The sequence below is a fragment of the Tupaia chinensis genome, unplaced genomic scaffold, assembly GCF_000334495.1.
Source record: "Tupaia chinensis unplaced genomic scaffold, TupChi_1.0 Scaffold145685_1, whole genome shotgun sequence".
Taxonomy (NCBI): Eukaryota; Metazoa; Chordata; class Mammalia; order Scandentia; family Tupaiidae; genus Tupaia; species Tupaia belangeri.
The window spans coordinates 3,180,349-3,192,584 of record NW_006205542.1 but is presented as its reverse complement, the minus strand read 5'-3'; the positions used below and the strand labels follow the sequence as shown (position 1 = coordinate 3,192,584).

The 12,236-nt window shown below is 44.3% G+C and overlaps 1 protein-coding gene across 1 annotated transcript in view; it reads left to right on the top strand.

Moving 5' to 3' along the window:
* The window catches only part of CGAS (cyclic GMP-AMP synthase), an 18,354-nt gene that overhangs the window by 786 nt on the left and 5,332 nt on the right, over positions 1-12,236 (top strand). Inside the window, exons 2-4 of the mRNA XM_027768227.1 lie at positions 19-168; positions 5,653-5,872; positions 9,407-9,649. Coding sequence (XP_027624028.1) covers positions 19-168; positions 5,653-5,872; positions 9,407-9,649 — 613 coding nt within the window. The remainder of the gene's footprint in view (positions 1-18; positions 169-5,652; positions 5,873-9,406; positions 9,650-12,236) is intronic.

Here is a 12,236-nt window from a genome sequence, read left to right as displayed (position 1 = left end):
CGCAGGGCTGCGCGTGAGGGGCGGCCGGTGGGCCGCCGGGACATCTCCGCGGCGGCCGAGGTCGTGAACAGTGTGGTGGGCCACATCCTGCAGAGACTGAAGAACTTCGACTCCGAGTTCAAAGGAGTCGAGCTGCTGCGCACGGGGAGCTACTACGAGCACGTGAAGGTGAGCGCCCGGCGCGTCCCTGCACCGCGCGGGGTCCCAGTCTCACCCGTGTCCCCACCCTCCCCCGTGCTCCCCACCGGCCGAGATCGGTGACGGCTCCTCACTTCCCCTTCGGAAGTAACTCAGACTCTCCTTCGGTGGCAGGGGACGCCGCTCTGAGAGCGACTGTGCTGTGGATGCACCCATTGACAAACACTCCAGTCATTCAGCCCCCAGAGGGATTGCCCGCTCTCCGGGAGACCCTTTCCTGGGGGAATTCAAATGTATAGATTCGTTCATGCAAGAAAACTTTCTTTAGCAGGGCTATGCGTGGTGTGTTGACCCGAGGTTCCTAGTCAAATTCTGACTTGGATAATTTGAAGTGGCATGTGAAATAGCCCACCGAATTCGTGTACCCAGAGACTCCCCAGTGAGGAGGTCATCTGTAGTGCATAGGAAAAAATGCCGCCACTCTCTCTCCCAAATTCACCGGCCCCTCTGCCCGGAATTTCTTATACCGATGTCATAGTAAGCTCACAGTGAATGATGTTAAAAAATAAATGAAAACTGGGCCAGTAAGTGGTGTGGTGGTTAAGGTGCTGGACTCCCACATGATGGACCATGGTTCCAGTCCCAGACCTGGTGGCTCTCTTTCTCTCTCTGCTTCTGTCTGGTGAGTGCAAGTGTCTTATAACAAATTAAAATAATAATAATAATAATAATAAGTAAGATAAAGTAAACAAATGATATATAATAAGAGCGGGAAACACCAGGTTCGATGGTGGTTAAGGCGCTGGATTCCCACATGGTGGACTGTGGTTTGAGTCCTGGACTTGGTGGCTTCCATTCTTACTTTCTCTGTCTGTCTCTCTGGTGAGTGCATGTGTCCCATAACAATTTTTATCTTTTTATTTCTTTTTTATTTTAAATTTATTTATTTACATTCATTCACATTCATTCATCATTACAGTATACAAAATGAGATTTTTTCCATCCAGAATACACTGTATATTGACTCAATCAAGGATATTACCATACGTGTTATCATCAACAAATAATTTCCCATTTCTTGTTTCTTATGTATTTTGCTTATCTTTCCCACTTGATTCCCTATCTCTCACCCTCTGCCAAGTCACCCCCTCCCCTTCTCCCACCCTGTCTCTGGTTTCTACAGTTGTTTTCCATGCACTTTTGTCACAGCTTATTGATTCACGAAAGATCTTAATTAATCTGAATAGTTTCAATAACAAGTGCAGCTGCTATACACATATCTATGAACATCATGTCTGACTTTAGGCATAAACCTCAGTGAGTAGAATGAACATACTATAAAGTAGTACCTAGCTGGGGCTATATAGCTTACTGCAGTCATTAAACAGGCATTTTTAATGCATTTTTTAATTTCAAGAAAAGCTATTTTAATAGATGAAAATTGAAAAATGTTCAGAGAAGTTTGCTTAAGACTTAAAGCCTCAGGACCAGCAGTTAGCATAACGGCTATGTCGCTGGACTCCCACGTAGTCGACCGTGGTTCGAGTCCTGGACTCAGTGGCTTAAAACTCACGCCGGGTGCGTATGCGTGCATGCCCAAGATCCCAAGAGGAGAATGGAGGAGAAGGGATTGCGGCGTGACCATCCCCCCTGGGGAGTGATTTCTTGCTTTCTGTCTCTCTGTCTCTGTCTGTCTGGCAAGCGCATGTGCCCTATAGCATAAACCATTTCAATAAAAAAGAAAAAAAGCCTAGAAAAAGGTTAGGATTCATTTCAAACAGTAGGTAGATGAACTTAACTGTTCAAGAGAAGACAAACATCCTTAAATCTGGAAAACAAAGCATAGAAGAAAATCAGTAAAATTTTAGTCAAAAGTCATAAAATTCTATTTCACCAGTTCAGTTTCATGTCATTAATCTCTCTTCTGTTCAATTTGCAGTGCTACTGTGGTCCCTTTCCATTTAAATTCTGGAAGTTAACATTCAATGTTACTGTTAGTCTTTCCAGACTTGTCCCTCTCATTAAGTTGGCCATCGTCTTGGCTGCTTTTTGTACTCTTCTTTCTGTGTCTGACTTTAGCTTTCCTGGTATAGCACTCCATTTAGCACTTCTTGGAGAGCTGGTCTGGTGTTGGTAAATTCTTTTAAGTTTTGTTTACCTGAGAATGTTTTTGTCCTTTATGAAGGATAAACTGGCCAGGTATAGTATTCTTGGTTGAAATTGTTTTTCATTTAAGATTTTGAATATATTTCCCCATATCTTCCTTGTTTGCATCTTTTTTTTTGAGAGGTTTTCACCATAGGGCATATGCGCTCGCCAGGCAGACAGAGAGAGACATAGAGACAGAAAGTGAGAAATCACCCCCTGGGGGGATGGTCACGCCACAATCCCTTCTTTTCCATTCTCCTCTCGGGATCTTGGGCACGCACGCACATGCGCCCGGCGTGAGTTCTAAGCCACCGGGTCTGGGACGTGAACCACGGTCGACTACGTGGAAGTCCAGTGAAATAGCCATTACGCTAACTGCTGATTCTCATTTGCATCATTTTTGACGAGAGGACCAATGTTAGCCTGATGGGATATCCTTTAAAAGTAACTTGTTGTTTTCTTGCCAGCTTTAATATCTTGTCTCTGTGGTTTTGGGGAATCTGGCTCTGATGGGCCTTGGAGAAGATCTTGGATTGCACTCGTGCAGCCTTTCCCTCGTGCATGTACCTGGGGGAAGAGAGAGCTCGCATCTTTTTCTTAAAAGAGCACCAATCCTGTTTGATTAGGCCCTACCCTTTTTTTACAAGAAAAAAAAATTACTTGACTTTATTTATTTATTTATATTTGACCAGAGAGCGATAGAGCGAGAGCGAGAGAGAGAGAGAGAGAGAAAGCTGCCAGATCTGGGACTCAAACCACAGTTGACCATGTGGGAATCCAGTGCTCTTAACCACCATGGCACCTGCTGGCCCCTAGGCCCTACCCTTATGACCTAATTTAACTGTAATTATGTCCTAAAAACCTTGTCTCTAAATGCACCCATACACTCCTGGCATGTGTTTAATCCACTGGATCTGGGACTCTAACCTCAGTTGTCTATGTGGAGTCCAGTGACATAACCAATGTGCCATCTACTGGTCCCAAAATACAGTCACTTTGGGGAGTTAGGGATATGACCTACGAATTTTGAGGAGGGACACAATTCAGTCCATTGTATGGTATATCTCAGTTTGGACTAGCCACATTTGACATGGTCAGGAGACTTGGGTGGCTACTCCATACTATACTGGACAGTGCAGTCCAACAGCCACATTTAAAGCCTGCTTCTAACCAGTGAGAGACTTGCAGCATTTTTAATGTAGGAAAAATAAGTATTTATTATCATTGCTATAATTATTATTGTAAGGATTAATTAATTTTTTCCCTTTTTCTTTTTTTTAAAAAATTTCCTGAAGGGCATAAATGTTGCTGGAGAGAGAGAGGGCAAATGAGAAATTCTCTGCAGTCTCTTCTCTTCCATTCTCCTCTAGGGATTTTGGACATGCAAGCACATGTGCCTGGTGTTTTTCAAGCCACTGGGTCTGGGACTGGAACTGCACCATCAGCCCATGTATGATCCAGTTGCCTTAACCATCATGCACTATCTGGCCCCTAAAAACATTCTTTGATGCCCCCTGCAAATGCTATGGTTCAAAACACTAGGGGAGTGAATGACTTGGAGTTCATTCCCACAGGGGCAGTGGCAGCCCTACAGAGGTAGCACTTGATAACTGAATGGGAGGTGAGACACACGTTTGAAACTATTGTGACAGAAGGGAGCTGCAGTGTGTGTCTTATAAAGGTAACATACTGGGACCAGCTGTTAGTGTAATGGCTATGTTGCTGGATTCCCATGCAGTCGATCGCGGTTTGAGTCCCGAACCTGGTGGCTTAAACTCACGCCGGGCGCATGTGCATGCGTGCCCAAGATCCTGAGAGGAGAAGGGACGAGAAGGGATTGCGGCGTGGCCATCCCCCTGGGAGGTGATTTCTCGCTTTCTGTCTCTCTGTCTCTCTCTGTCTCTCTGGCAAGCTCATGCGCCCTATAGCAAAAACCTCTAAAAAAAAAAAAAAGGTAACACACTAAGAATTTCTAATCCTATTATACTTTAAACAAACCTGATACATATATTTAAAGCTTTTATCAGATCATTTTAAATTATTTTAAATTGTAAAAATAATGTTTACTCATGATAAAAATAAAATGCTTATTGGGAACCAGCAGTTAGCGTAATGGCTATGCCGCTGGACTCCCACGTAGTCGACCACGGTTCGCGTCCCGGACCCGGTGGCTTAAAACTCACGCCGGGCGCATGTGCATGCGTGCCCAAGATCCTGAGAGGAGAATGGAGGAGAAGGGATTACGGCGTGACCATCCCCCCGGGGGGTGATTTCTCACTTTCTGTCTCTATGTCTCTCTGTCTGTCTGTCCGGCGAGCGCACGCGCCCTATAGCAAAAACCTCTCCAAAATAGAAAAATAAATAAAAATAAAATAAAATGCTTATAGAACCGACAAACTAAAACCCAGCAATACTGTTCTACCTGCCCCCAAAGTGTATAAATATTAGGAATCTTTTTTTTTTAATTGCCGGAGAGCAGGTGCACTCACCATAGAGACAGAGAGGGAGAAGGTACCAGCTAATAGTGTGTGGTCACACATGACCCCCTGTCCTCTGTTTCTCCATTCTTTTGCGATTTGGGTCACACATATATGCGTGGTATACTTTTTTCAAGCCTCTGGGGCCAGGATTTGAACCATAGCTGATCCTGAGGGATCTGGATCTCTTACCCACTAGGCTGTGGAGCTGTCCCTGAATCTTGCTTTTTATTTAAAGTAAGATGTTTTGCTTTGTTTTAATTTGCCAGAGGGTAATACACTTGCCAGAGAGAGAGTCAGAGAGACGGGGAAAGAGAGAAAGCACGCCTGAAATTAGGTGTGTCATGCCATACTCCCGTCTCCTCCAGCTCATCACTTTGCCAAGGTTTGGGGGCACACTTTTTTTTTTTTTTTTTTGAAGAGGTTTTTGCTATAGGGTGCGTGCTCTCGCCAGAAAGACAGAGAGAGAGAGACATAGAGACAGAAAGTGAGAAATCACCCCCCAGAGGGGATGGTCAGGCCGCAATCCCTTCTCCTCCATTCTCTTCTCGGGATCTTGGGCACGCACGCACACACGCCCGGCGTGAGTTTTAAGCCACCGGGTCCGGGACACAAACCGTGGTCGACTATGTGGGAGTCCAGCGACATAGCCATTATGCTAACTGCTGGTTCCCTGGGGGCACACTTACACACATAGTGTGTTTTTCAAGCCACTGGGGCTGGGATTTGAACCATGCAGTGAGCCATGAAAAGCCTGGTTCCCTTTATTAACCGAGTCACTAAGCCAGCCCTAAAGCAGGATTTTAGGTGGCCATTTCAAGAAAAACATTGCAGGTACTTGGAAAATACCCACAAGCAGGCATTTCAGTGCTATGTTACTATTCCTTAGATTTCTGCACCGAATGAATTTGATGTCATGTTTAAACTGGAAGTTCCCAGGCTTCAGCTAGAAGAATATTGCAACAGTGGTGCTCATTACTTTGTGAAGTTCAAGAGAAATCCCAAAGGAAATCCTCTGAGTCAGTTCTTAGAAAATGAAGTATTATCAGCTTCTAAGATGCTGTTGAAGTTTAGAAAAATCATCAAGGAAGAGATGAAAAAAATTAATGGTAAGATTTTTGACTTCTGATTCTGTAAGGCCTAGTCACACCTAATTGCCAATGTGCACGCCTCTCCTGACCTTTCTTGACTTTCCTGGAGCAGACCTTTGACTACATCTTCTAGAATAGACTCTGCCCTTGGTTTTAGTCTGCTGCATCTTCTTGGTTTTCTTTCTACATGTTGAATGTCTTGGTCTTCATTCAATATTCCCTGACTGTGGCCTGTGCCTGGGTGTATGTGCCTACATAAAATCTGTGGGGTCCCCCGCTGAAACTGTTAATCTAGTAGGGAGACGCGAGTGCAAATAACACATACCACAGATCATGGCACATAGCGAGTGCTCTACCAGGAATGAACTGGGAAAAGCTAATTGGCTTGAAATGGAGGGTGGGGGAAGAGTGGAATCAAAACCGGAGAGTTTAGTAAGGGAACAAGAACAGACAAAGGGAGGAGTGGCCTGAAGCTGAAGAGGTGGCCAGTGACCAGATTCTATAAGGATTTGTAAATACTAGAAAGGAGTTTAGATTTTAATCCATGTTCATGGATAAGCCAAGTTTAAATGAGAGAGAAAGGATTGGCTTTGTATTTTCCAACATTTACTAAGGTTTCATTAGGCAAGATGTTATAAGAAAAAGGGAGATTAGAAAGGAGAATATTTAGTAGTTTAGGTAAAAGATGGTGGCAGCTTGGAGGGGTTGGGAATTGGGGCTGGGGGTGCAGAGAAGCAAACAGATCTAAGCTGAGCAGTTTTTGCATCCAGATTGAGGATAGGGGATGGGAGAATTGAATTAAGGTGGCTCCCAGGGTACCGTGGTGCTGGCAGTAGGACACAGCTATGTCATGCTGGGTGCCACGTAGGAGACCAGTGGTTTGAAGCCCTGTTGACCTGTATGCACAGGACACATAAATACATCTGCCATCCTGGCTGGCAGGAAGGCTAGGGGAAGAATGGCATCATGAGACCCTGTCGAGGGTCCCTTTCTCTCTTCCTTCTTTCTGAAGGAAAAAACAAACAAGAAACAGATGGATTCAGTTTCCTGGATTGAGATGGGAATGATGAGGAGAAACATATTTGGAAGTATGAGGCAAGAGATAGCCTTTGGATATGTTAGGTTAGAGATTCCCATGATACATCAAAGTAGACATCAGGTACATGGTTGGATGTGGGCTTGGAGTGCAGAGAATGTATCTGGGCTACACATAAACACTTGGAAGTCACCAGCATGTAGGTGGTATTGAGAATGGGTGAGATCAGCTAGGTGGAGTATAGATTCATCTGTTCACCAGTTTGGTCAGTTTTCTCTCGTTATCTGATGTGCAGACATTCCAGGTCTTTAGGATACATTAGGGAACACATACTTGAAGAACCTCCACCCTTCTGTATCTTATACTCTTGTAAGCACGGAAAACAAACGGAAAGAGTAATTCTCTTACATACTAGAAAGTAGTAAATGCCATAGTGAAAAAATGTAGCAAAGTGACAGGGATCGGGTGTGCTGGAGATGGGGTGGAGGGAAAAGAGGATGTCATTGGAGGTTGGGGAGAAGAGAAGGAGGAAGAGGAAGCTGAGTTTTACACGAGTGGTCATTGTTTAGAATGTTACTGACACGGGCCAGCAGATGGCATAGCAGTTACATCATTGGGCTCCCACATGGCTGACCGCCAGACCTGGCAGTTTGAAACTTGCACCGGGTGCATGTTACATGCATGCCCAAAATCCCGAGGAGAATGGAGAAAGGATTGTGGTGTGACCATCCCCCCGGGGGTAATTTCTTGCTTTCTGCCTCTCGAGGAGATCTACCCCCTATGAAAAAATCCCCAAAAAAAAAAAAAAAAAAAAAAAAAAAAAAAAAAAGGATGCTACTGACATCCAGAAAAAACAATGGGTGTGGTCTTTGGTTTTGTGGGGCTGTTGGTGACTTTAGCAAGAGCAATTTCAGTAGGTGGACACAAAAGAGTGAAAGGGTCGGGGAGCAGTGCAGACACCCGCAGGCAACTCTAGGAAGGGGGAGGAAACAGAAAGATGGGGTGAGCATAGGAAGGACAAGGCTATAGGGCCAAGGGATAGGTTTTCTGTTTTGTTTTGTATTGTTTCTTAAGAGAGTTTTGCCATAGGGTGTATGTGCTTGCCAAAGAAAGAGACAGAAAACAGGAAATCATCCCCCAGGGGGTTGGCTAAGCAATCCTTTCTCCTTCATTGTCCTCTTGGGATTTGAGGCAGGTACACCCAGGCACCTGGCCTGAGTTTCAAGGACCCAAACCACGGTGGGCCCTGTGGGAGTCCAGAACCCCAACCACCACGCCACCTGTGGCCCCAGGAGAGGTATATTTTAGAGTGGGAGACACAGCGACCCTGTGCATGCACTGACGAATGATCCAGGAGGGAGGGAAAGATGCCTAGCTCAGCAGAGGGAATGACTGAGGAACACATGTTTGAAAAGGTGAGAAGAGAGGGATCCAAAGACCATGTGCAGGAGGGGCCTTTGAAAGATGGAAGGATACTTCCTGAGTGGTAATCGGAGGGAAGAGAAATACAGGTCAACGGTTGTGCATTTCTCTAGCATGTTCTCCTTTGATTTCTCTGCACTCACTCTGGTCCCTCCAGAAATCTTATCTGGGAGTAATTTTCTATTACTTCTTCTACAACCCTACCTCCCAAAGCCACCCAAACCTTTAACCACCATGACTGTCAAGCCACTGGGCCAGTGGGTGTGCCATAGACACCTAGGGCCCACTGTGTCTAAGGTGAAGTTCAGTTTGACTCCGGGATGACATACCAGGCTCCTGTTTCCTCCTCATCTCACAGATCTTGTCCATCTCCCAGTTCTGTTGCTTTTAACTTCTGGAATTGCTCTCCGTTCTGGTGTCTGTGGCTTGGAGCTCCCTGCCTTCCTGCAGCCTCAGTGCTGGCCAGTTGCTGTGATCTTGATGGTCTCTCTCTTCCCTGCTACACACCTGGCCTCTTCCCCAGGCTTCCCTCCCAGCTGGTGTCCATAGTTCTAAATGAAAAGGTAAGTGCAGCACTCCCAAACCCCAAAGTCTTCAGAGCCCCACATTGTATGTGCAGGTAGAATCTTGACATTGTTTCCCACAGTAGATATCAGTAAATATGGTTAAGAGAATAAAACACTTTGCCCTGGGGCTGGCTGGTGGCGTGGTGGTGAGGGCAGTGGATTTCACATGGCCGACCACATGGTTTGAGTCCCTGACTTGGTAGCCAGGCATGTGTGTGTGCCTAAAATCCCAAAAGGGAGAAAGGGAGGAGAGATAGCTGTGTGGCCATTTCCTACGGGGGTGCTTTCTCATTTTCCCTGTTTTTTTTTTTCTGCTCCTCTCTGGCAAATGCATGCACCCTCTGGCTAAGCACCAATACAAAAGCCAACCAGACACCACGTTGCCTATGTGGCCAATTTCCATTTTAGAACTATGCTCACCTTCTACTTAGTACTTCATAGACCTTCAACTATAGTTATATTTCCCTCTTATTTCCAGAGAAACTTGGTTTGATAAACCCTTTCTTTTCCTCTTATGTGTTTAAACAGATGCAGACGTCACTTTGGAGAAGAAGGAAAGAGGAAGCCCTGCCGTAAAACTTTGTATTAAAAAACATGAAGAAATATTCGTGGATATTATTTTGGCTTTGGAATCAAAAAGTAGCTGGCCTGCTAGCACCAACGAAGGCCTGCCCATCCAAAACTGGCTTGGCACAAAAGTCAGACAGGAGCTGAGACGACAGCCATTTTACCTCATACCCAAGCACGCAAAGGAAGGAAGTGGTTTTCAAAGTACTGTAATTAAAAAAAATTATTTAATTGTATTTATTATTATTATTTTAAAGTTTGATCAGAGAGAGACAGACAGAAAGTGAGAAAGGAAGTTGCCTATTTGGGACTCGAACCCATGGTCAGCCATGTGGGAGTCTAGCGCCTTAACCACCATGCCATCTGATGGCCCCGAAAGTACTGTACTTTAGTTACTCGATTGATTTATATTGAAAGCTTATTTCATGATAGAGAGCATGTCCATATACATGAAAAAAAGAGAGGAAAAAAAAAAGAGGTAGAGAAAAAGTACTCTGAACAGAGTCTCATTACACCGGGATCTCTTTTCATCACTTCCGTTGTGTTTTCATCCCTATGCCTCAGTGTCTGGGCCATCAAGGTATTTTAAGTGTTAAGTTAATGACATAAAAGAGTCTTAAAGTGCTAGGTCACTATAAGATCAACAGCCAACTAATGCTGCAGGCAGTTGGAGTCATCAGACTAAGGAGGTTACCAGATGGGAGTTTAGTGAGAGATGAAATTGAGGAGAGCATAATTGTAGTAGGAACAGACACTCAGCTTTAAAATGCCTAGTACCCTGCAGTTGAATTATATATACTATGTTAAATATATATATATATATATATATATATATACACATATGTATACACACACACACACACATACACATATACACACGTGTGTATGTCACGTGCATGTATTTAATTTGCCAGAGGGCGTGTGCACTCACAGAAGAAAGAGAGAGAAAGGCAGAGAAAATGAGAAATCCCCCCCTCCCAAGGCGGGATGGCCACACCACAATCCCTTCTCCATGCTCCTCTTGGAATTTTGGGCATGCATGCACTTGCACCCGGCATGAGTTTTAAGCCTCCAGGTATGAGACTTGAACCACTGTCAGCCATGTGGAAGTCCAGTGCCTTAACCACCATGCCACCTCCTGACCCCGTAGCATACTTTTTTTTCGGTTTGCCTGTTTGATCAGGATCCAGATAAGGTCCACGCATTGCGAATGGTCAATATATCTGTTAAATCTCCTTTAACTTAGAACCTCCTCTTTCATTTCTCTTTTTTTCCTCTCAGTATATTCACTGAAGTAACAGATAATGTATCCCATAGTTTCCCTTAGAGAGGATTTTGAAGGCTGCATTTAAGTAGTGCCATTTAACATGTTCTAGTTTCTTCTGTATTGTACTGGTAGTTGGATCTAGAGGATAACTGACATTTTTGATGCTATTATAGATAGAATTTTCTTTTTTTCCCTTAAAGCCTAGCCTGGTGGTGCAGTCAGTGGCATACTGAACTGCTGAAGGCACATGGCCAACCATGGGTTCGGATCTCTAGCCGAGTTAGCCTGAAACATTTATAGTGTGCACGTTTGCCCAAGAGCCTGTCAAGTTAGAGAGGTGGGAAAGGGGATCATGGTGCGACGAGACCGTTGAGGATACTTCTCTTTCTCTGTTCTCTTTTTCTCTGTCTTTCGGTTGTGCACTACTTGCTCTCTATTGTGAGTTAAAAAAAGATTTTATATTTTGTTTGTTGCCTCATGTAGAAATACATCTAATTTTTATAGTCACAGTCTTACTAATTCTTTTAATTAGTTTTGTGAATTTATTTGTAGATTCCTTTTTATTTTCTACATATGCAGTTATCACATAGGTAGTAATAGCTTTTTTTTTTTTTTTTTTGGCCAGAGAGAGACACACAAAGAAACAGAGTGAGAGAGAAAGCACCCTTCCCCCCACACCCCCACCAGTTGGGTGTGATCAAATCGCAATCCTTTTTCTTCCACTTCATCTCATCAGGATTTTCGGCATGTGCACTTGGCTTGTGCGTTTTTGAACCTGTCAGCCAGTGGGGCCCAGCCAGTGGGACCCAACTCCCTATGCACTGTGCTTAACTGTGGTGCTGTGGAGCTGGCCCGGATGACAGTGCTGCTTGACCCTGCCAGTGCTGAAACCCTTACCGTGACTGCCAGGACACCCAGTGCATGCTGAACAGGATGGGGGTGGAAAACACCTTGCCTTCTTCCTGACTGCAAGTGGAAGACCTTCAACTTTTTACATTATATTATGTTACTGTAGTTTGCTAAAATGTACTTTTTATCAAAGCAAGTTCTTATCCAGACTGAAATTGCTGAGAGGTTTTTTTTTTAACTTTTACTTATTCATTCATTTATTTTAATTTGACCAGAGGGAGGGAGGGAGGGAGAGAGAGAAAGAGAGGGAAAGTGAGAAAGCAAGCCAACAGGTCCAGGACTTGAACCGTGGTTAGCCATGTGAGAGTGTCCAGCACTTTAACCACCATGCCACCTGCTAGCCCTGACGTGTTTTTTCAAATGATGAATGGATGTAGAATTTTTCTAGCTGCATTTTCTGTATCTATTGAAATGCTCATATGATGTTTCTGTTAATGTGACAGGTTATATTGATTGAGTTCTAATTATAGACTATGCATTGCCATATAAAACCAGCTACGTAATAGAGTGATTAGAGCTCTTTCTTTCTTTCTTTCTCTCTCTTTTTTTTTTTTTTTGAGAGATTTTTGTTATAGGGCACGTGTGCTCGCTGGAGAGACAGAGACAGAGGGTGAG